Source organism: Numida meleagris, chromosome 25, assembly GCF_002078875.1.
Source record: "Numida meleagris isolate 19003 breed g44 Domestic line chromosome 25, NumMel1.0, whole genome shotgun sequence".
Classification (NCBI taxonomy): Eukaryota; Metazoa; Chordata; class Aves; order Galliformes; family Numididae; genus Numida; species Numida meleagris.
Window position 1 is genome coordinate 4,530,787 of NC_034433.1, and position 22,580 is coordinate 4,553,366.

General features: G+C 60.5%; 2 protein-coding genes across 4 annotated transcripts; one reads left to right on the forward strand and one right to left on the reverse strand.

Moving 5' to 3' along the window:
* On the forward strand, positions 394-7,140 carry SPDEF (SAM pointed domain containing ETS transcription factor). Of its 2 annotated transcripts, none has more exons than XM_021377440.1 (6): positions 394-685; positions 3,419-3,754; positions 4,165-4,362; positions 4,436-4,483; positions 4,662-4,802; positions 4,873-7,127. In XM_021377440.1, the coding sequence occupies exons 2-6, from the start codon at positions 3,436-3,438 to the stop codon at positions 5,049-5,051; spliced, it is 885 nt and encodes a 294-aa protein (XP_021233115.1). In that variant the 5' UTR covers positions 394-685; positions 3,419-3,435; the 3' UTR covers positions 5,052-7,127. The 2 variants fall into 2 exon arrangements, with proteins under 2 accessions (XP_021233115.1, XP_021233114.1); XM_021377439.1 differs by lacking the exon at positions 394-685 and adding an exon at positions 1,091-1,384 and having other exon boundaries at positions 4,873-7,140.
* PACSIN1 (protein kinase C and casein kinase substrate in neurons 1) lies at positions 7,861-22,330 on the reverse strand. Of its 2 annotated transcripts, XM_021377438.1 has the most exons (11): positions 22,110-22,330; positions 12,148-12,258; positions 11,651-11,783; positions 11,134-11,290; positions 10,822-11,057; positions 10,507-10,662; positions 9,988-10,163; positions 9,376-9,496; positions 9,172-9,296; positions 8,744-8,937; positions 7,861-8,435 (listed from the first exon to the last, which is right to left on the reverse strand). In XM_021377438.1, the coding sequence occupies exons 3-11, from the start codon at positions 11,711-11,713 to the stop codon at positions 8,326-8,328; spliced, it is 1,338 nt and encodes a 445-aa protein (XP_021233113.1). In that variant the 5' UTR covers positions 11,714-11,783; positions 12,148-12,258; positions 22,110-22,330; the 3' UTR covers positions 7,861-8,325. The 2 variants fall into 2 exon arrangements, with proteins under 2 accessions (XP_021233113.1, XP_021233112.1); XM_021377437.1 differs by lacking the exon at positions 12,148-12,258 and having other exon boundaries at positions 22,110-22,327.

The following is a 22,580-nucleotide window of genomic DNA, read 5'->3' on the forward strand; positions in this document are numbered from 1 at the left end:
CAGCAATGCAGGGAGGAGAAGGGGCCGCATCCCTGTGCCGATCCCCAACAGTTTTGGGGTGCAGGTTGGAACCGTGGGTCGTGATTTGTCCTTGGGGGCTCAGAGCATCCCTGCTCCCCCCAAAATGCTGTGGGATGCTGTGTGCTGCCGCAGTGCACCCAATGGGTCTCTGTGCTCCAGAAGAGCCTTTCGCTCTTACCCTGCGCATCTCTGCCTCCAGGGTGGGTGTTCCAGGTGGGAAGGGGTTAATGGGGTTTGTCCCATCCCCTGTGGGGTCCCGCTTGGGGCTGAGCCCGGCACCATGCTGCACCCCTCAAGGGTTAACCCCGCTCGGGCTGTTCAAACACCTCCAGCTGAGGTAAGCACACAGCCTGTTTGTTCAGGTAAATAAGGAAGGAATTGGATATAATGGGCCGAGGAGGCATTTGCTGAGCGCGTCCCCATCGCACACCTCCTCCATCCCTCGGCCACCGCTCCCTGTGCCCCATCCGTGTCCCCACCCCGTACAGTGCCTGCTGGCAGCCCATGCTTTGGAGCCTGTGAGCCGGGCGGGTGCTGCGGGGCACCGTCCCCACTGGGGCACTGTGCTTTGGGCCATGCCCCCCGTGGGCACCGAGCGGAGCAGCGCGGGGTCAGCTCTTCCCACCCACGGCTGGGACCGATGCTGCTGCTGAGCCCCTTCAAGGTAAGAGCCCTACAGCTGTCCCCGTGGGACCCTCCTGCCGTCCCCTATAGGTTGGCACTACTTGGGGGTGGGTGTGGGGCTGTCCGCCGCAGTCATCCCATCCCGTGGCTCGCAGGGACAGGTGGGGGCACGGCCCCTCTGCTGTAAGTGCCAGGTGCTCCTCGGGGGGCTGTCACCCAAAATCAAGCGTGGTTTGCAAATCCCCAACCTGCTCTATGGGATTGTGGGTCACCGTGAGAGCGTTGAGCCATTGGCTCCCGTAATGAAGACGCTGCTGGAAGGCGCTGTGTACTCGGGGGCATCTCGGAACCCTATTCCCGGAGCGGCACCTTCTTAGGGCTGCTGTGTCTCTCTGGATTTCTGTTGTGGTTTTTTTCTGAGTGCTGGAGGCATGTTGGCTCCAGGTTGGATTTTTATGGTTCTGCTCGGTTAGTGAAACACAAATGCCGCTCAGCTGCCAAATCCCCCACAATACGGCCGTTCTCGCGGGCAGGGAGCTGCCTGCTATAAATAGGGACTCCCTGGCCCTGCATGGGGAACACCAAGCTCTGCTGCTCACCCGGGGGACACCGAGCACTGGGGCTTTGCTTGGGACACCGTTGAGTTGTGCCCGTCCCCACCCCACTGCTGTTAGCGCATGGCTGGGGCAGCCTGACCCGGGCTTTGGGACACATGGTCCAGGCGTCAGCCCCCATGCAGGTAATGGGGGGGGTTAGGGGGTGGCAAAAGGCTGGGGCACAGCCCTGGGACCCCTCGGTGGGCTGCATCCCTCCTGTGTGCCGGGTTTGCCCCGTTGTGGGGCTGCAACCCCATAGCGAGACCCTGATCCATCGCATCTCTGTGTGCTGCCCCACGCCCCCAGCCCGGCTATGGGGGGGTTGGGGAAATCCGCGCACTTTGCACAGAGACAGAGGGGTTCAGGGCGTTGTTGTGTGAGGTGTGGGGGCTCTCATGTTGTGCGGTGTCTGCTGCTGGAAGAAACCAGCGATGAACCCCAAATCTCTGATAGGAACGGGTCTGAGGGCAGGAAGGGGCTTGCTGGGTCCCCATCCTCTCCGAGCTGTCAGTTTGGGATTGGAGCTGGCAGGGTCGGGTACAGGGGTGTCCCGCTGGCAGCGGGGATGTGTGGGGTGGCTCTGGGTCACAGCGCGGCCCCATCGCAGTGCCGGGGTCAGGAGGGGGCACACAGCCCGGCCCCGCTCCCCCCGCTGCCTGGGGAGGTTGGTTCGGAAGCACCTGCAGAGCTGGGACCGTCCTGGGTGCCCCGTGCCCGGCACAACCTGTTCCACCGCGGCTTAGGAGTAATTAACGGCCCCATTGTTCGAGGGTGAGGGGCGGGGGGGGGGGGATTTTTTATTTATTTTTAATTTCCCTTGCTTTCAAAGGCCGATCCCTGGGAAGGTGTCACTGGGTGCAGCCGGGCCGTGCTGCCAGGGGACCCCAGGGCACGGCAACGTCCCCATCGCCCACAGCTCCGTGCCCCGGACGGGGCTGACACCCACACGCATGGGCTGTACAGGAGTGCCCCGGGGATGCACCTCCAGTTTTCTAGGGAAAAGCAATAAGGGAGAGGGAAGGGGAAAAAAAGGCACCCGAAGCTGCGAGCAAACAGGTCCCACCCAGGGAAGGCAAACAACGGCCCCCGCCCTGCGAGTACAGCGCGTTGGTCGTCGGTCGGGTGGCTGCTTTGGGGCCACGTTCCCAATCCTCCCCGTGCCCAACTCGAGGGCTGGCAGAGGAGGGGGAGGGCAGGGCACTGGGGACCCCTCCTGCAGCTGTTGCGCTGCTGGAGCCGTGCAGCTGTTGCCGCGTCCCCTTTTGTGCCGCAGCAGCGTGGGGCTGCATGGAAGGCGGATCTGCTAAAGCTCTTCTTTTCATCCGCAGCGGATGAAGGGGAGGTTTGGGAGCGGGTGCCATCGCTCAGGGAAACTGATAGGGGGGGGGGGGGGGGCAGCCCCGTCCTCGTCTTTCTCCTCCTCCTCCTCCTCCTCTTCGTCATCACTGTCCTCACTCGGTGCTGAGGTGCCATGTCCCAAACCATGGGCTGTGCCATCCCAGACAGCAGGACGTGGCCGGTGCTCCCGGTTGGTGCCCATTAGGGCCATTCCCCAAGCCACGTAAGCGCCGTGCTGGGAGCAGACCTGCTCCTAGGCTGAGCGGTGCTGTGCTGCTCAGCACTGCCCCTTCCCCTCATCCCTGTCCCCTCACAGGACGACTGTCCCCTGCATCCCTCTCCCGGAGCTCTCTCAGCAGAAGGAGCCGTTCCATGGGGCAGCCATGGGAATTCCGCAGCCTCATCCTCCTGAGCCCTTGGTGGATGGGGACGGATCTATGGGGGCAGCTTTTATTGCGAGAGTGTGAAGGGAAAGTTGTGGTCTGGGGGTGACCCAAGCCCAGGAGAGCCATCACCGCTGGGACGAGCTCAGGTGATGCTCTCCGTGCACATCACTGTGCCTGCAAGTTTAGGCATCCCACATCCCATGTGTAGGGGCTTTGGGGGCTCAGCCCCACCCAGGGCCCCACAGCAGTGCTCAGAAAGACCCCGAGCCCCCCAGCGCCCCATACCCAGACTCCATCTCCCACCCCAAAACCGGGACCATCCCCAGCACGACCCTAAGCCAGCATTCTTCCGAGGGCTCCCTGGGCGCCGTGGGTCTCTTTGTAGGATTTTCCCCCTCTAACAGGCTTAGCGCTGCTTTGTGCCTGAGCCTCTCCTCTCCCCCCCCCTCCCAGGTCTGAGCACTGGAAGCATGGGCAGCCCCAGCCCCCCCGGCACCCCCTTCTGCCTGCACTACTTCGACATGCTCTACTCGGAGGACGTCGCGTGGGCTTCCAAAGGGATGGGGGAGACCTCCCAGAGCGGTGCCCTGGGGGGGCGAGGGGAGGTGAAGAAGGAGCCGGAGCAGTGCCCCATCATCGACAGCCAAGGTTTGGGGCTGGGGGGCGATGGGGATCTGCAGGGGGGGCTGCCCTTGGAGGAGCACTCGCTGGAGCAGATGCAGAGCATGGTGGTGGGCGAAGTGCTGAAGGACATCGAGACGGCGTGCAAGCTGCTCAACATTGCCGCAGGTGGGTGCATGCAGACCCCTCCCCCCCCCCCAAAAAAAGAAACCCATAAAATGCCCCCAAACCCATCTGATCACCCCAGGCCCTCAAATGCCCCCCAAAGCCCCAAAGATGCTCTGAGATACCCAAACTGCCCTAAGCAGCCCCCAGACACCCCCTAGATACCCCTAACCCTGAAAATCTGCCAGAACACCCCAAATGCCCTGAAACACCTAAAAGTGCCCTGAAACAGAATGCCCTAAATGCTCTGAAACCATTCTGATACCCCAAAGAGGCACCCGGAGCACCCAACCTACCCCCAAAACCCCCTCAGCGCTCCTGAAATGCCCCCAAACAACCCCCATGGGGGTGGATGAGCGCAGGGTGCCCCCGGCCCTATGGGCTGACGCTGCGCTCGCCACCCCCAACCCCAGACCCCGCGGACTGGAGCCCCGGCAACGTGCAGAAGTGGATCCTGTGGACGGAGCACCAGTACCGGCTGCCGCAGCTCGGGAAATCCTTCCAGGAGCTGTCGGGGAAGGAGCTGTGCGCGATGTCGGAGGAGCAGTTCTGCCAACGCTCGCCCGTCTGCGGCGACGTCCTCCACGCTCACCTGGACATCTGGAAGTCGGGTACGTGCGGGGCCGGGGGGAGCGCTGCGCCGCGGGGTGGGCTCCCTCTGACCGCCCGCTCCCCGATTTCCAGCCGCGTGGATGAAGGAAAAAGCTGCCCCGGGGGACGTGAGATACTGCGGTGAGTTCTGCACGGCTTTGCTGGGGTCCTGACCCTTGTTTTAGAGGGGCCGCTCGCTGCTCTCACCCTTTGTGCATCCCTATGGGGCAGCCGAGGGCCGGGCCCCGCTGTTCTCCCTGCTGCCCCCAGCCCCAACCCCTGGGCTCATCCCCCTCCCCCCTCATCCCTCCCTGCACAGGGGGTGACAGCGGATGGGCAGACAGCGAAGTGGACTCATCCTGCGCCGGGCAACCCATCCACCTCTGGCAGTTCCTGAAGGAGCTGCTGCTGAAACCCCACAACTACGGGCGCTTCATCCGTTGGCTCAACAAGGAGAAAGGTGGGTGGGCACTCCCGGGGTCGGGGTCCAGGCGGTCACCCCAAGCTTCCCATCCCCCCTCCCCTCGTAGGGATCTTCAAGATCGAGGACTCGGCGCAGGTGGCGCGGCTATGGGGCATCCGGAAGAACCGCCCGGCCATGAACTACGACAAGCTGAGCCGCTCCATCCGGCAGTACTACAAGAAGGGCATCATCCGGAAACCCGACATCTCGCAGCGCCTCGTCTACCAGTTCGTGCACCCGCTCTGAGGGACTGAGCCTCGGGGCCACCGCGGGCCCTCACTGCCCTCCCCGAATTCATCATCCGTCTTCCTGTGCTTTAGGACCGTGGTTGGGGTCATCCCCGAGGACCACAGGGGACCCCCTTGTCCCCAGACTCTGTACTTGGAGCAGGGCTGAGCTCAGAGCACTGCCACGTGCCCGGCTGTGGGGCCAGGACCACGCGTGGAGCGGATTTAGGGGCTGGAGGCGGTGAAGGGGGATAAGGAGACAACGGCCGATGTGCTGGGGGGTGGGGGGGGGCTGCCTGAGCCTTGGGATCGAGGGTGGGAGCGTGCCGGGGGTCACCGGGGCTCCAGCTGTGACCTGCTGTCCACACACACTGCCCTCCCCTCTCTGCAGCCCTGGGCACCATCAGGACACAGGGCCAAGGGCAGCCCCCATAGGAGACCCCAGTAACTGTATGGCATCGCCTGTCCCAGCATGGGGAGCACTGAGACCGCACTCCATCCAGCCAAGCCGTGTCCCCATGCCACCACCGGGCTGAGCTTTGGGGTCAGTCCCCCTTCTTGTCAGCAAACCCATGAGCTGGCACAGAGCTGCTTCAGATGAACCCCCAGAACAGCTCCTGGATGTCGGGCCATCCAAATACGGGGTGCAGCAGTGGGGCTCATCCCACCTTCCCAGGCATGGGATGGGGATGCTGGGGGGGACAAACCCAGGGACATGGCACGAGCATGGACAGCGGCCCTGGCTATGGGTTGGGTGCTGTGGGGATGAGCATATTGGCTTCATCCTGTGGGGTGAGCAGAGGGGATGGGGAGGTGGGAGGGAGTTGGGAGTGCCCCCAGCCACCCACCCCCGTCTGCTATGGGTTCATACCACACAGAGACATGGGGCCCTGGGATAGATGCATCCCCCATCCCTCTGCAAATATGGGGCGCTCCACCCCAAACCCCACACTGCTTTGCACAGGGACCGACTGCGCAATGTGGGACCTCAGCTCTGGCCCCACAGGTGTGCAGCCCCCCCCAAGCCACATCCCCAGCCCTGGGCACAGACCCCTGGAGCCCCCCACCCCCTGCCCTCAGCACAGGGCTCTCCCCTGCGTTTGGGATTTCCCTTCGCTCGCCCTGTTCCTTAGGGAGAGTGACGCAGCTCCGCCGTTCCCCTCTGGACACAGAACGGGAGCTGGTGGGAACTGCACGTTTCACAAAGGTCTGAGCTACCTGGCAATGTCTGTCTTGTATATTACAATCGTTATTTGTTTTACTTTCTTCATGGTTTTGCCTGGCGGTGAGTTGTGGCTTAGGTTCAGATGGAGAGGGCAGAAGGGAGACCCGGATCCCTGTGAGACGACCTGTAGGAGCTTAAAAGGGAAAAAATAGCTCATGGTCTTCTGCCTGTAACTCCACTGAGCTGCCCATGTCCTGCTGCTGCTCTCTGTGAGCACAGGGGCAGCACTGCAGGGTCAGCCCCAAACCCAGCTGCACACATAAGGGAAAATCTCTTTTCTCCCCCTCCCTCCATCCCATTGCTCACAGCTGCCGCTGTTTCCCAGGGCTGCTTGGGACAGGGGCTGGCGACCCACACGTTGCTCTTCCCGTGGGTTTGGGGCTTGCAGCAAGGCTCTGTGCGCTGTGCCAGCGCCTCGGGGCTTTCCCTCCTCCCAGTTTCCCCAGTACAGCTCAGGATCCCGTTGCTGATACTGGGAATGTCCTCCTCCTGGTCTATCTCAGATCCCCCCGAGGGCTTTGCAAGGCTTTGCCTTGCGGCTTGGCCCACCCCGCAGGGTGTGCTCCCTCTCCCATAGCTCCCAGTATGGCCCATGGCTCCCAGTGCCATTTCCCAACTGACCCCAAAGGCAGCGAGCCCCATTCCTGCAGCACCACAGAGCCCATCCCAGGGCTGCGGAGGGCACCGTGGGGGAATGTGGGGGTTTTGATGCTCACCCCACACTGGGGTCCATAACCCCAAGGGCAGAGTGGGATCGGCGCACGCAAACCCGGACCCGGAGGACGCGCACAGAGGTTGATTATTTTCGCTTGCTGCTTTAGTTGTTGTATCCACGGTCATTACAATCACAATATATATATATATTATATATATACTTCTTAAATTACACAATCAATGTACAAAAACCGGGGTGCATTGCTGAGACGGGCGGTTGGTCGGTCGGGGTTTCTTGTCTGACTTTTTGTGTATTGTTTTCTTCCCATTCGTGTGCCGGGCAGGAGGGGCAGTGCCCACACGCTGCCCTCGGAGCAACGCTGCGTCCCTGGAGCCAAAAAATTCGCAAACCCGAAGGAGGCCGGGAGGGCGCGGGGCAGGTGTCGGTGTGGGAAAGAAAGAAATGATGGTGATGAGCTATAGGGAAGTGCATGGGGCAGCGAGGACGGGTGGGGGGTGGGGGCTATCCGGGAGCACCCATGGGTGCTGAGGGGCTCTGCTCCGTGCAGAGTGCAGGTGCAGGAATGGAGTGAGCACGGTGTGCAGTTCCCCCCCCCCTGCAGGACCTTGGGAAGGGGTCGGGGGGACCGTCCCAGCAGCACCCAGAGGGTCTCCGCTCTCTCCCAGTTTGGCTGCGTGGGGCTGCAGAGGGGTCCTTGGCCAAGAAGCAGCCGTTTGGGATCTGCTTCGCTCTCGCAGAGTGCTGCTCCCTGCAGCACACCCAGGGCACGGCTCTGGGCAACGAGGAGGAGGAGGAAGAAGGAGAGATGCCACCACACTCTGTGGTGGGGCTGCTCCCACTTCCCCCAGGTGGCTGTGGGGCAGGAGGGGGCATTTGTCCCCTTCCTTTGGGGACAGAGGAAGAATTGGAGCGGAGAACATGAAAACATTAAAAAATAAACGGTGCAAAACCCCATTGCCTCTCTTTTTTTTTTTTTTCAGAGAGGGGCGAATTAGGTTGGTCCCAGGAGATCAGCGCCGTGCGTTTCAGAACAGTTCCAGCCAATCAGAAGGCGGCTCATGATTTCAGTATCTTTAAAATCCAACCAAGGAGGAGCTCTCGCTGGTTGGGCTTTAAGATCTTGAGGTATCGGGTTTTTCGCTTCAGCTAACGCGGAACGGACAACGTCGTCTTTCGCTTCACATTATCTTAGAAGAAGAAAAAAGCGACTATGCAAAATACTCTTCGGAGACAACTCTTAAAAAAATAAAAGCTTGGTCGGAAAATATGTCTGAATCTCTAACAGGGGGGGAGTGACGGAGCAGACGGCGCGATGGCGGCTGGCTGGTGGAGAATGGAGACAACGGGGGGGGGGTTGATCTGCGGACGGCGACGAGGAGCACACCACAAGACTTAGATAGCCTCCACGTAGTTGGCGGGGTAGAGCCCCAGCTGCCCGTTGTCCAAGCGCCCTTTGCACCACCCCTGCTCGTCTTCTTCACCCAGCTTGGTTAGCTCGTCCCCTGGAGAAGAAGGGAGGAAGGGAGAGCTTGTTGCTGGAGCGTCCTCTGGGGTGTGGGACTCACATGGAGCGAGGTTTGCAGGGCAGGAAGGCACGGGGTGTCCTGTGATTCCTCCTGTGCCCCGTCCCTCCCATCCCACCCGACTTTGTGCCTTCCCCTCTTGGTGTGATGGGCTGATGGTTGGACTCGGTGATCCTGGAGGTCTTTTCCAGCCTTAATGATTCTCTGCCAACAGGCTGGGATCACTCTGGCACGATTTAGTGGATTTTCCGCCCAAAAAGGGGATCACCCATGGGACAACCCATCACCTGCTTTGAAGCTGAGCTCATCCTGCTCCTGCCCGTCGTAGTCGTACAGCGCCCGCACCCGCACGCCTTTCCCCACCGAGTCCTCGTCGAAGGGGTTGGTGCCACCGTTGGCCTCGCTGGCGTTGAAGGAGTTGCTGCCCTCATCGTCGGACCACTCTGCACTGTAGGTCTGCCCACGGTCGTGGCTGCTGACGCTGGGGTGGGAGGGAGAGGGGATGGGGGTCGGGCAGGCACCCCGATCTGGGGTACATCCCAAGCTGCAGTGAGCAGGACCCCAGCTGACAGCACAGCCCATGGGAGGATGGAGCAGACCTGTCGCCAAGGACATCTCATCCCCCCACCCAGGTGACAGCAGGAGTGTTTGCACAGACAAATTTTAAGCATTTCCCAGTGCTAGGAGTGGGTTGCATCACCCTGATGGCACTCACCTCCCGCGCTCGCCTGCTGATGCCCCACTCTCGCCCGTGCTGCTGGCATTGGTCAGGGTCACCCCTTCGCCCTTCTTCATTTTCTCCTTGCGCGTTATCGTGTGCGTCAGGTCCGGGTTCCACTCCTGGAGGCAGAAAGCATGCGGGTCTCAGCACTCAGCCATTGGGCTGTGGGTCCCCATCCTGGGAGGGGTCGAGCCTCACCTCAAACTGGGGCCAGTTCATGGGCATGCCAGGGCCACTGGTGCTGCGGAACCACCGGAGATCCTCCTGCGCATCCGAGAGGCGGATGGTCTGCTCCAGCTCCCGGTAGACGTTGGCATAGCTGAGGGGAAAGGTAAGGGTCGGGTGCCATGGGGATGGATCCACAGGATGGAGGTGGGATGGAGAGGTTCAGGTTAGATGTTAGGAAAAATTTCTTCTCGGAAAGAGTGGTGATGCATTGGCACAGGCTGCCCAGGGAGGGGGTGGAGTCACCATCCCTGGAGGTGTTTAGAACTGTGGAGATGTGATACTGAGAAACATGGTCAGTGGACACGGTGGGGGTGGGTTGGGGCTGGACTTGATGATCTTAGTGGTCTTTTCCAGCCTGAATGATTCTATGATTCTATTCTATGATGCCCAGGTTGCACCACTCCATAGGATGCACTGGGGAACACCACTCTGGTACCACTCAGTGACCATCGTGTTGACCAGGGAGCCCACTCCCTTCTACTGCAGGGGAGGGGTTTGCCTGGAAGCACCTGGTCCCTTCAGGGCAGCTCCAAGAGACCTTGCATGGGAGCTTTCTGCCCAGACAGTGAGGAGAACACCTACCTGCTGCTCTCAGCCAGGTTCAGGTGCCTCTTGATGTCCAGGAGCACCTCCTTGAGGAAGTTGAGCCTCTTCTCCTCAAACTGCTGGCACTGCTCAAAGACCTGCTCCATGCTCTCCATGTACTGTGGGGTGCACTTGTTCAGCTCATCCAGAACCTTCTCGTACTTCTCCTGAGTCTGCAGGGTACAGGAGGTGCCCGGTTACACCTTGAGCCCCCCAGCCCTCATACAGAGCCAGGCTGGCCCATGGGTCTCCATGCTGGGGAGCCCCTCCTGAGCCAAGAGCCTCCATAGGGAGAAATGAGGCAGCAGGAGAGATCTTGCCCCAGTGGGAAGGTAAAATCTCTGCCCTGCTCACACTCACTGCTGCCTGTAACCATCTTGTACAGACAACCAGGGATGGGGAAATGGGAATAAATGGGGACAATGAAGTGGTGGTGCCCATTTCCACTGCCCTGTGCTGCATGAGCCCACAGCAGGGACAGCAGTGGAGCTGCACCGCAGTGCTGATGGCTCTCACCTTTTGCACATCCTGCTTGCACTTTTCCACTTTGTCCTGGAGTTTCTTCTGCTGCTCAGGGGTGTTGGACTGGTCTGCTTTGCTGTTGGCTTCCCGGGTCATTGCCAGCTTCTCCTCCTTGCAGGCCAGGTGGTAGGCTTTCTTGGCTGTCTCCAGCTATGGGGAGAAGAGAGGGTGGACTAGGGATCAACAGGGACATTGTAGCACCAGGGACAGCTCCTGGCCCGTCCCTCTGCCTGCAGAGATGTGATATCCAGCTTGGACCTAGAGCTGGGGCTGGGACAAGGCATGGCCATGCCATGGTTCTCCTCTCACCTCCTTGAGCTTCTTGGCCCAGGGCTTCTGCGCTTTCCGGAAGCCATCCTCAGCCTCCTTGGCCTCCTTGAAGCCCCCCATGATCTGCTTGTGGTAGGCGTCCTTCTGCCAGTTCTTCACCTTCTCAAAGTCATCGTTCAGCAGGCTGTTCTTCACCTCCTGATGCAGCTCGCTCACCTTGTCCGCCTCTGTCATGATGGCACCCCATGCCCTCTCCAGGCTGCCGTACTGGGGGCCTGGGGATGTAGGGGACAGGTGAGCACCCCCATGCAGCCTGGACCACCCCTCCATGGTATCCAAGTGTCCCAGTACCTTTCTCAATGAGCTGCCTCCACCGCTTGGACCAGTCAGTGAGCTGCTGGGCATAGGACTTCTCAATCTTGGCCCTCTCATGCACACAGTTCATGAGGTCATTGCAGAGCCGGTGCCCGTCATCAATCCGCTTCACCGTGCGCTTGTAGTTCCCCACCTGGGATGGGGACAGGGATGGGGATGGGAGCAGGGATGGGGATGGGCGCAGGGACGAAGATGGGGATGGAGATGTGGATGGGGACAAGGATAGAAGGGGACAGAGGAAGAGCCACGACCATGGATGCCACAGTGGGATGCAGGGATGGAGCTTTTGCTCAGGGTCTTAAAGCCACCTCCTTTTGGTCCTCTCTGACTGTAAGTACTGGTAGGGCAGGACCTCCTGCAGCCCCACTGGGACACCTCCCAGGCACCGCAGCAGGGACCCCAGTGCTGGGCTGGCTTCAGAAGGCAAGGGCGCATTGCCAGGTGGTGACAGCAAACCAGGACACCGCAGGGACAGGGTTTAACCAGAGCTCACCTCCCAGAAGCTGTCGGTCGTCTCCTCTGTGGCTGCTGCCGATTCGTCGTAGGAACCCGACATGGCTCCTGGCACGGCCTCGGCCGTCAGTGCGGGCGCTCGGTGGCTCTCGGGCAAGCAGCAGCCTCATGCACTGGGGAGAGCAGAGGGGTCAGGGTGGGCAGCAGGGACCCTATTCCCATCCCCATCCCCATCTCCGTCAGAATCCCCAACCCCATCATCTCCATCCCCTGCAGCACCACAGGGTGAGCTGTGGTGGATGGGGATGGGGACAGTGCCCCTTCTGCCTCCCTTCCTGTGCCCCCCATATCCCCCCCTAAGATGCCATCCAAAATCCAGACCCACTGCGGGCATCCAAGCCCTGCTCGAGCCCCAGGGTTTCTTATGCAATGTCTGGTCAGGCAGAGCTGCCGCAGAGCCACTGAAGCCCTAAAGCTGCTCCGCTGGGGTGGAGAAACATGAGGAGCAATGTGGGGAGCAACACAAGGAGCCCTTACCCAGGGGGGGCCCTGGCCTGGCTGCTGCGCATCCTCGGGGGGGCCGTGGAGTGGGGGGAGCACAGCCCGGAGAAATTCTCGTCCTGATATTCCAGCCTAATCCGTCCTGATCTACAGAAAAACGGCATCCCCGGAGCGTCACGTGGGGGCTGCTGCATGGCTTAACCCTTCGCTGCTCCACTCGGAGCTGCATGTGGGGCTGGGGGACGTGGGGATGGGGCTGGTGGATGGGTATCGCAAGGGGACCTGGGGATGGGGCTGGTGAATGGGTATCCCATGGGGACAGAGAGGAGACCATGGTGGCTATGACAGTGGGATGCCGCTCCCCATGGGAAGCACTGGGCTTGCCCTGCATGGCAACAGCCACCAGCGTGGGGACAACATATCCGCAAGCCACACAGAGTGCTGGGGCAGGGGAATATGGCCGTGGTCCCCACACACCATCGCAGCCAGGGAGGCTGGGGATGCAGCGGGACACCCGGAAACCTGGGTCACATCCCACACCCAGGAGGGGGCGATGGCATGGGGTGCACCCTTGGGACGCAGGGTGCAGGGTTCCCACTCGCTCCAGCTACACGCACATCGGGGCCCATTGGGATGGGGCAGGGAGGACAGAGTGCTGAAACGGTTACTGGTGCGCCACGGCCGGGCTCGCTGTGCTGGAACTAACAGGGCCTCGCAGGGATTTAGTGATATAACCAAGAAACCCACCAATCCCTGCCCGCCCTCCCCAGCCAGTTAAAAATAAACGCGTGACTGTCCCTTGCTCCGCCGCAGAGACGCAGATGGATGGGGAGCGCGGCAGTGCGGAGCGCAGCCAGCACTGTCCCCGTGCAGCCCGTGGTGTGCAGCACCTACCCACGTGCATGGGGCACCCACAGCACGGCCCCCGCCCCCCTGCACACCCACAGCATACCCCAGGGTGTTGGGGTTTGTTTGCACCTCGGCTTTGGCTCTTAGTTTTGTTGCAGATGCAGCGCAAAGACATCCTCAGGGGGACAGCCCAAGGCAGTGCTGGGGACCCTAGGGAGGGTCCCATGGGACCCAGAGGCACAGAGCCCCCCAGGCCATGGGGTGCTGCAAGACTCTGCTACAGCTCAGCATTCGGTGCTGTTATTTGGGTTCGAGCTGCAGCTTTGGGGGTTATTTTTGGCTCTGCATCACTTTCCAGCAAATGCTGCTGCCCTGCTGCCGTTCTCGTGCCATGCACCCAGACGCACAGCCATGCATGCAGGCAGACATGCATGCATGTGTGCATGTGCCCTCCTTGTAGCCAGACCCGTGTTCAGTGCCCATCACCCAGGGCAGCAGCTCGGCCCCTGCCACCCCCTCCTCTGCAGCCCATTGCTTTGCATTGAGGCGCCTGGCGGTGATGCCCGGCAGCTGAGCACGGCGTAGGCGAGCTGCCAGCCCCAGCTGGGTGCTGTCGCTCAGGAACCCTGGGCAGAGGGGCTCTGCTTCACTGCCCCACACCACCCTGAATCTGCCAGAGGGTTTTGCAAGCTGCAGCGGCCAAATTTGTCTGAGCTCATGCTCCTGCAGAGGCTGGCATGTCCTTGGGTTGCTCCTGCAGCCGCAGGTCCCCCTGCTCCTCTCCATCCTCCCTGGCAGCCTCCTCAGTGCAGAGCTCATCTCTTGAGACACAGCTCCTGCTCCTGCGACGGGTCTCTGTCCCTGTGCAGGTACCAGGGGCTGGGATGCAGGATCTGACCCCCTGCAGACAGGAGGTGCTGCAATGCAGAGGACTGGCATTGCTGATGCTGCGGGCACAGGAGCTGGGCATCCCTGCAGCTGCAGCAGCGGGCGCTGCTTGAACCAGGCTACAACCCCAGTCCTGGGACTGGGGATGGAGATGGTGGCATCACACAACCACATTCACCATCAGTGGGTTTGCTACAGCCACTGAGCAGAGCAGCAGATGGGAATGCACAGCTTTACTTTTGCTGCAGCATCACCTCCGAGCCTGCAGCCCATGGAGCGGTGCCCTGAGCTATGCGGTTGGTTGGGGCACAGTGGCAGCTGTCTGCATGTGTCTCCCTCCTGCTGCATGCATCCGGGGCTGGGAGGGGCTGCAAAGTTTCCCATAGCAAGTTTTCCTGCTGCAGAAAGCCCTTTGCCAAAGCAGGACTGCAGCAGATGCACCACAAGGAGGGGAGCAAAGCATGGATGGAACCCGTGTCCCTGTCCCCATTCTTCCCCAAGGTTTGGGTTTGTGACAAACCAGAAGGAGGCAGGTCTGAGCCCTGGTGCAGGGCTGAGAGTGCTAAGGAGGCCAATGCCTTGGTGCCAAACCCTCCTACAAATTGTCCCATCCCTGACACAGCCCCAGCCCCGCAGTGCTGCCCAAGGACCTGATCTGCAGGAGCACGTGAGCAGGGCAGGATGCAATCTGCTGCTTGCTGTTGTCTTGTAGCTCCTTGGTGGCTCCCAGCAGGGCCATCAGTACAGCAGAGAGCCCTGGCAATTCAAAATGAGCCAATTGCCTGAGCTGGTTTTATTGCAATTAAACACAGAGTCCTGGTTTGTCAAATAACACCCTTCCAGGGAGCTGTGACGTGAAATAGGCGCTGCATTTTGTTTTCCTTCTGCAAGCACACGAGGCTGGGGGTGCGTGTAGGGCTGTACTGGGAGGGATTCAGGCTGCATTTCAGCAGCCCCAGTTTGGGTGCTTGGCTGCAGGAAGGTTATTTCCACGCCCCTATTGCTGCTAATTGCAGTTGGTGGGAGCAGCACTGGTTGCCTCAATGCCGCCGTGATGCAATGCCACATGAAAATCACTTCAGCTGAAGACAAATGGACTCAGAACAGCGATGCCAAGAGCAGGGTCCAACTTCATGCAAACCCACCGGCACCGAGGAGCAGTATCCCAGCCTGGGCACGAGCACCCTGTGCTGCCCCTGTCATAGCAATGCATGGCGGGTGAGATACCCCAGCATGATGGCAGATTTGCCTGCAAAGCCAGCGTGCTCTGCAAGATACTTTGCTGGAGGGGAAATGCTGCTGGCTGCCCTCCCCATGTCCCAGAACCAGAGCTGGGGCTTGGCATGCTCATGGGCACAGGGAATGAGATGCAGCTTCCTCCCCTGAAAAGAAGCAGTGATCCCCATGGGATAGAGGAGATGGGATGTGGGGAGTGGGAAATGGGGAGGTGGGGGCTGCACTTTGGGGAGTGGTGGCAGTGTGACATTGGTGACAATGGCTCGGGGCGGTGTGGGCACCCAGCTGGGTGCCTGGGCTCTCCCCCAAAGCAGGGCAGCTCCATGCGTCCCTGTGGGGCTCGGAGAGTCCTGGGCAGCGGGTGCTGCTGATTCCCGCTGGCAGCTGGAGCTGAGCAGAGCCCTGGGCTCAGGGCTGAGCAGCATGGGGAGGCATGCGAGCCGGGGAAGGCCTGGCTGTGTGACCACCCCACTAATTATCAAATTGAGCCAAAGCCTGGTGGGAGGCGAGCCTGCGCCTTCCCAAGCCATGGGCTCAGATTGGGAACAGCTCGTTGCAGGGCTGTGTCCTTCTTCCTCCAGCAAAACCTCTCTGGCTGGGATGGGAGCCCTGGGGCAAACAGCCCAACCCTGCCCAGGTGTGGAGCACAGGGGGCCCTCGTGCACTAGGTGTTTCTCTGTGGGGTTTCGGACGTGGCAGTGCCATGGGGCCGGCATGGGGCTAGTGCACGCAGTGGCAGCGCATCCTGGGGTGGGTGCATGGGTAATGGTGGGAAACTTCTGAGAGATGCTTTTCCACTGAGCCCTGAGCCTGATGTGCACGTGGCAGTGCCTTGTCCCAGTCCGGGGGGCAGCAAGGATGGGGGGGTCCAGTGAGAAATGATCTGCAGCTTCCTCCAAACCAGAGCGTTTGCAAAGAAGCTTCATCAGTCCAGGAATGTTGTGAGAGCCCCATGTCCCATATATGGACAGGAGGATGCCCATCTGGCTGGGATGGGGCTGCGTGCTGCTGATGCTGCCATGTTGCAGTACCAGGCTGACGCTTTTTGCTCCAAGACCTGGCAGCAATCAGCTTCACATTTTGTGTGCTCTGCAGAAATATTCCTCTTCCTCCTCCTCTCCCTAGCGTTATCTCGCTCAGCACGCAGGACACCCATCAAAGTCTTCTAAGGGATTTTACAAGCCTTGCTCAGATTTCTGGAAGTATGCATGGCATTTGCAGATAACACAAGCGTTTCTCTCCGGGGGAGCTCGCAGCCAGCATAGGTACAGCGGATGTGCCAGGAATGTGGATAGACACCAGCGGGGTGCAGAGATCTGGAGCAGGATTGTCAGCCCCATAATGTGCTCAGGCCTGGAGAAGGGAAACTGCTCTGAGCCTCAGCTGCTGGGGTTCCGACTTGCCTTGCAGCTCTGCAGCTCTTCTCAGCCTGCCCTCTTAGCTCGCTGCTGTAAACAAGGATGCTGTGACTCCTGAGTAAGGATTTCTGTAGTCCCAGGAGTGGGGTTTAAGCAGAAATTCAAATATGTGTTTTGCAATTAAGCCGAGAAGTGCTGGAGGATCTGGGGGTGCTGGCCCCTTGCATCCATATGAGGGAGATGGGAGGCAGAGCACTGCGTGCTTGGGGGGGAAGGGTCCCATCCCCTGCCCCTCAGTGAGCCCAGGGCTGGCAGTGACGGGAGCGGAATGGAGCTGCCATGGGGCTGCCAGGTGCCTGGGGTTTGGCTGTCAGTGGTGGCAGAAGAGAGCTGGGGTGGGGGGCTCAGCGAGGGGGTAGAAAGCGAGGAGAAGCTGGGGGGAAGATGATAAAAGGAGGGGTTCAGCAACAGGGTGAGGTGCTCATTTGGGCAAGGGGATAATGATGATGGGGACAACACAAGTCCTCTCCCCTCCAGGACGTTTGCAGCTGGGGAAACTGAGGCACACCCCTGGTAGCAAGACACGGTCACAGCCCCAGCACCTTCATGGACACACGGGGGGGCTGAAGGTCACGTGCGCAACCCCACTGCTCACAGAAAGGATCAGGTACCCCATACCCTGCCCCGGGGGGTGAACATAAACCGGTTCCTCGCAGCACCCCCTGTGCACCCCCCCACGCACACAAGGCACCCCAGCATCCCACAACCCCATCCCGGGGGGGGGACCTGGCTGTCCCCTGTCCCTCCCCAGGCTCCCTGCAGTAAAGCACCGCGGAGGCTGCCACTTACCTGGGCTGGGCAGTGGGGACCGCAGGGGGGGTCGGGGGGGCTCGGTGGGACGGGCGCGCTGCGTTGCGCTGCACTCAGCACCAGCCGGGCAGCAGCACCGTGCACGGCCGCGGGAGCGCGCCCAGCCTGCAGCCTCCTGTCGTCAAGGCAACCAGGGATGGAGCCGATGCTTAAAAGGTTGCAAAAACCGTCCAGGGAGGATGTGGACCCCCTCAGAAAGCACACGCCTTGGCATCAGGTTTCTTGGGTACCAGGAGGGGCAGGTGTTCGCTGTGCCTTGTGTGCACACCTGGGGCTATAGGGTGCTCAGCACACACTTGTCACAGAACGGCGCAGGGTGAGGCGCTCTGGTACTGCTCTTGGGGCACAGTGGGTGCTGGGGTGAGGGAGGTGGCACAGGCAGTGAGCTGCGCACGGGTGTCCAGACCCACTGGTGCTGCAAGGCTCCAGCAGGGCCAGGAACAGGCTCCTCTCAGCCTTTGGCTGCGCTGCAGTGCGGCTCTGGGGGAGCTGAGCAGGGATCCTAAGGGCAGCCTCGTCCTTGGGATCCTTGGGATCCTCTTGCACTAGGTGCAGGGCAGCAGGACAGGATGGAGCAGAGCTCTCTCTCTTCTCCTCCCCCTGGCACTGCGAGGAGGGTTTCATGGTTGAGCTCTTGTAGAAACAAACACCCCTAAACACCTTTGGAGAGGCAGCTGGTGCCGCCTCCCTGCCAAATGTGCCAGCTGGAGAGGAGCTGGTGCAGGAGGCAGAAGCATGGGATGGGGCTGGGGAAGGGGCAAAGCGGCTGCACCCCATGAGCTGCTGCTCCAAGGCCATGGAACCAGGCAGCGTCCACCTGCTGCCTCCTCCCAAACCCTAGGGCTTGTGCCTGGGTGTTTATCCTGGGGTTCCACATCCCTGAGCCCTGTGGGGAGCTGCAGCCTGGAGCCAGGGCACTGACAGGCTCTCCTGCTCTCCACTGCCTGCATTTTCCCCCAGCTCAGGGTGATGTCAGGGAAATTCAAAGCTGGCAGCAGACGAGCGGCTTGGGCTGAGTAATCGAAGCCGCCCACAGGAGCTGTGGTAATGAGGCTGTCTGGTTGTCGGGCTGCAGCTGCCCGGATCGGGTTGCCCACAGAATGCGACCCGCTCCCGTGAGGCTTGGCCCGGCTCAGCTTTCCCCTAATGAGCGCCTTCCATTCCTTAATGAAGCTCGGCATGGCTCTCTGTGCTCTTCGTGCCATCTGAGCATGTCTTCCCACCTCTCAGCAGGCCAGAAAGGCCCTAAAATATTTCAGGGCTGGCTGTGCTGGCAGCAGTGAGAGACCCAGGTGAAATAACGCTGTCCCAACATAGAGCAGGGATGGGCTCAGCCTCCTGCAGCATCATGTGGTCTTTGCTCTTTGCCATTTCAGGGTGCTGGGCTACCGGGTGCTGCAGGTTAAACAGGCAGCGGTGCTCCAACACCTGCTTTTGGGCAACACTGTCATCTTTGTGTGCAATGAGCTGGCAGTTCTCAGCACAGGTTCTAACCTGAGGCTGTCCCAGCCACCCTCAGCCCTGGCAGCACCTGGGCACAGGAGAGCAAATGCTCTTGGCATTACACTGGAGGGGGTGACAAATGCTCCAAGGAAGTGATGGGGGGCACCTCAATGACAGGGGGTTCCAGTGCCCAGCCCACTGCCACCTGTGGTACCTGGAGCCCTGCCTCCATGGTGCAGAGCCTTGGCAGTGAGTGCCAGCTGGCTCCTGCGGCAAAAACACGGCCATGACAAACCTTCCCCCGGTGTGCACCATCCCAGCGGTCACTATTTCCTGCAATAACTCATTTCCCCCTCAATAAAATGAGTTTCCCCGTGGGAAGCGGCGGCCAGTATTGGCAGGAAATTAGCCTTGATTTATTGGGCTACTTGGCACTCTGAAATTATGATTCTTCGAGCACCACAGTGAACTGAGAAGCAAATCATCCCTGACCGCGCTGCTGGTTGCTGCCAGCATCCTTCCCATGCAGCCCAGGGCGAGCAGGGTCCCCCTGCAGCAGCGAAGCTCTGCAGCAATGCTGCATCTTGGGCTGGGCTGGGGAGCAATGCCATGTGCTGCCAGCACTGTCACCCTGCAGGGGGGCATGAGTGCTTATCTTTGCATGGTGATGGGAGGGGATTTTTGAGCATGGCATCCTCCCACCTGCCTTCCAGGCAAGCAAAGGAAGATGCATCTCCCAAATTTCCACAGAACCCTCTGGATATGGTGCTCTGTGCTGAGCTGGTTGGTGCTGGGAGCAATGGGAGAGCCCCCAGCCCATTGAGTCCCTCTGCTCTGCTGTCCCTGTCCCTTCACTGACCTCCTGCTTCCACTTCCCACTGGGTGCAGGGGGTAGGAGGGTCAGGAGCTGGTGCGGGTGCCCCCATGCTCCAACCCTATTTCAGCTACAGATGTACTGCAGGTCCCAGGAACCCTCTCGCTTGCTGGGAGAATGCGAACACAAGGCTATTTTGCATCTCTAATTAGCATCGGAGGATAATTGGCCCCTCTGCAGCAATTATGCAGAAAGCGAGCCATTGTGGAGGGCCCTGACATGGGGCAGGTGCTGCCAGAAACCCAGCTCCCACCACAACAATCTCCTTTTTGTCTGCCAATACCCAGCCCGAAGGCATCCTCTGAGCCCCTTCCGGGGCAGGGGCAGGGACCAGGACATAAAGGCTCCATTTTTCCTGGGAAAATGCCTCTCTGCGCAGAGTCTGCTGCGGGCAGCAGCCAGGAGGAGCATGTCCCTATTGCCCATGGCCATAGCAAGGTCAGGGTCACTGCCTCCTTCCCCCTGTGCTGCTGTGCCCCATGGGGAAGTGCCTTCTCCAAGGCTCCTCTGCTAAAACACCTCAAGATTCTCTGTTTGCCTTTGTGGTGTTGCACAAATACAGCCCTGCTGGCTGCCCCACCGGGGACAAAGTCTGTCCATGGGGCAGAGCTGCGTGTGAGGTTTCCACAGCCGCCCAGGCTGCCTTTCCTCAATCCTTTTAGCTAAATCCATCCCACACACCCGGGTGGTGCCATTGGGCTGGTAGAATGGCACTGTGGGAAGAGGCAGTGATGGCAAAGAGGGGCAGGAGGGGATGGGGACACTGCTGCAAGCACCTGGGGACGGGCTCACTGCTGTCACCAGTGGCTGGCCTGGCATTCAGCCACTGATAAATTCCCTTTCCGGTGTTAATCTCCTTCCCAAGCCTCTCCTCTCCCTTTTCCAGCTCTTGTCCCTGAGCTGAGGAGGTGTGGGGACATAGCGCAGCCTCATCACCAGCAGTGCCACCAGCGTCCTGCCTAACCAGAACTGCCCTGGGGGATGGGGTTGTTTTCTGGCTTGTTATCCCCCAGCTGTGCACCACCAACCAGCTGCAGGAGCCAGATTTTGGTGTAAGGTCACCATGCCCCAGAGCTCGGGGACAGCCCATGGTGGCTGTGCTGCAGGAACTGCCTTGTCCCAGATACGTGGTTTGTGGTGGTGCAGCACCCAGCGGGGCTGAGGGCTGAGGGAGCAGCTCGGGGAGGCTGCAGGAGGAGTGCAGCTCTAATCCGTTTAGCAAAGCGCTTGCTTTGCTGTTTGTGAGGCAGGTGCAAGAATGGCAGAGAGGAGATGTGTGCAGTGCAGCAGGATGAGCAGGACAAGGGCAGCAATCCTGGTCAGAGCATGGGGCCAGGAGATGTGTTTCTCCCCTGCAGTCATCGCAGCATCCCTGGGTCTGCCCCATGAGGTTTGGCTTTCCCCCTCTTTCTCCTATTGGTGACCTATCCCCGTTCTACTAAGGGAGCCAAAATGAGGGGATAAAATGGTGGCAAAGCCCCAAGATGCCACCGGCTGCTCTGGGCATCCCCACAGCCACTTCCCTCAGCCCATCATACCCAGGGGTAGCTGAGGGCTGGAGGGGCTGAAGCATTGCCCGCACTGCCCTCGAGAGCCCCTGGCTCATCCTAAGCCTCCTCGCAGAGATCCCTGCCAGCTGCTCGGTGCCATGGTGCTGGGTGAGGAGGGGGTGCAAGCAAAGCCTGTATTTCTTCGAACCCAGGGCTGAGGGCAGGATCCTGAATTTCTCACCAGGCAAGTAAGAGGATGCCAAGTGCATAGCAAGGAGGCTGAGGGAAGAGGAGCACAATCGTTCCGTTTGCTCAGCGCTGACAGCCCTGACAATTGCAGGCTGTTCAGGCTGGCTTTCTGGCTCCCAGCCATCTTTTATGCATTGTGGGGAGCTGGAGGGACCCCGTTCCTGGTGCGGGATGGTCTGTGGGCTCTCCATGGAGAAGCACCGCAGTGCCAGCCCCCAGCTGCCAGGGTGAGCGTGGCCTCGGGGGCACCTCAGGAGCCAGCAGCCCCCTAGGGCCCCCAAGCAGTCCCTCAGGAGCCCTCAGGTGCCAGCAGGGCTGTGCAGGCTGTTATCAAGCTGATGCAGCTTTTGCATAACGCGTGGAGCGGGGGCGAGCCACAAAGTGCCACAGAACCTCTGTTGCCCCCCCCCCCCCATGAGACCCTTACTGCTCTTTCCCACCTGACAGCAGCCCCCTGAGCCCAGACACAAGATGGAAAGCGATCCTCAATCCTACAGAAGTTTGGAAATCGCTTAAACCAGGCAGCAATGAGCTGCTACATCAAAATCTCACTCCCCAGGTTTGGGAGCATTGCAGGGCCGACACCACCGTCAGGGTTCACAGGGACATGCTGAGCCCAAGCATCCCATCCACTCAACAAGGCCACTGCTATCCCCATCACCCACTGCCCACTGGGAGCCCCCCACCGCCAACCTCCTGGAGCCGGAACAGGCTGGGAGCCCCGGGGACGCGTGCCAGTACCTTGGGCGAATGGCTGCAGGGCCCATGGGAGGGCGCGGGGAGGCCGCTGGGGTGCGGAGGCTGGGCGGCAGCGGGGGCGGCCGGGGTGCTGGCAGGGAACCCAAAGGCTCCGTCTCGCTCGAGCTGGCTCTGCACATTGGGAGGAAGGTCACGGCAGATGGGGAGGAGGGGGTAAAGATCAGCATGGAGATTACAGAGGCATTTTTAGCCAGCCAATCGCCACCCTGGCTCGGCATAATGACTCCTTCGCAGCACAAGGTGAAAACGTTACTGCAGGAGCGGCAAAGAATAAGCTTGGGTGGCTGCGGGGGGAGTCCTCAGCCTCCCTGCACACTTTGCTGTGAGCTGCCACCTCTCCATGCTCTCTCCTCCCCCTTCATCCTATGTCTCACAGCCCCCATTCCCTTCTCCCTGTGCCTGCGGTGTGGGCAGACCTGAGGTGGGGCTAGGGGCTTCCCCCTGGTCTGACCA

Excerpts from the sequence above, each read along its gene's own strand:
- SPDEF (XM_021377439.1), top strand. The coding sequence starts at position 1,129 with ATGCCGCTCAGCTGCCAAATCCCCCACAATACGGCCGTTCTCGCGGGC. Across the intron at positions 3,755-4,164 it reads GCTGCTCAACATTGCCGCAG|ACCCCGCGGACTGGAGCCCC; the intron begins GTGGGTGCATGC and ends CCCCAACCCCAG. Across the intron at positions 4,363-4,435 it reads CCTGGACATCTGGAAGTCGG|CCGCGTGGATGAAGGAAAAA; the intron begins GTACGTGCGGGG and ends CCCGATTTCCAG.
- PACSIN1 (XM_021377438.1), bottom strand. The coding sequence starts at position 11,713 with ATGTCGGGTTCCTACGACGAATCGGCAGCAGCCACAGAGGAGACGACC. Across the intron at positions 11,291-11,650 it reads CGACCGACAGCTTCTGGGAG|GTGGGGAACTACAAGCGCAC; the intron begins GTGAGCTCTGGT and ends TCCCCATCCCAG. Across the intron at positions 8,938-9,171 it reads TCAGCAGGCGAGCGCGGGAG|CGTCAGCAGCCACGACCGTG; the intron begins GTGAGTGCCATC and ends CTCCCACCCCAG.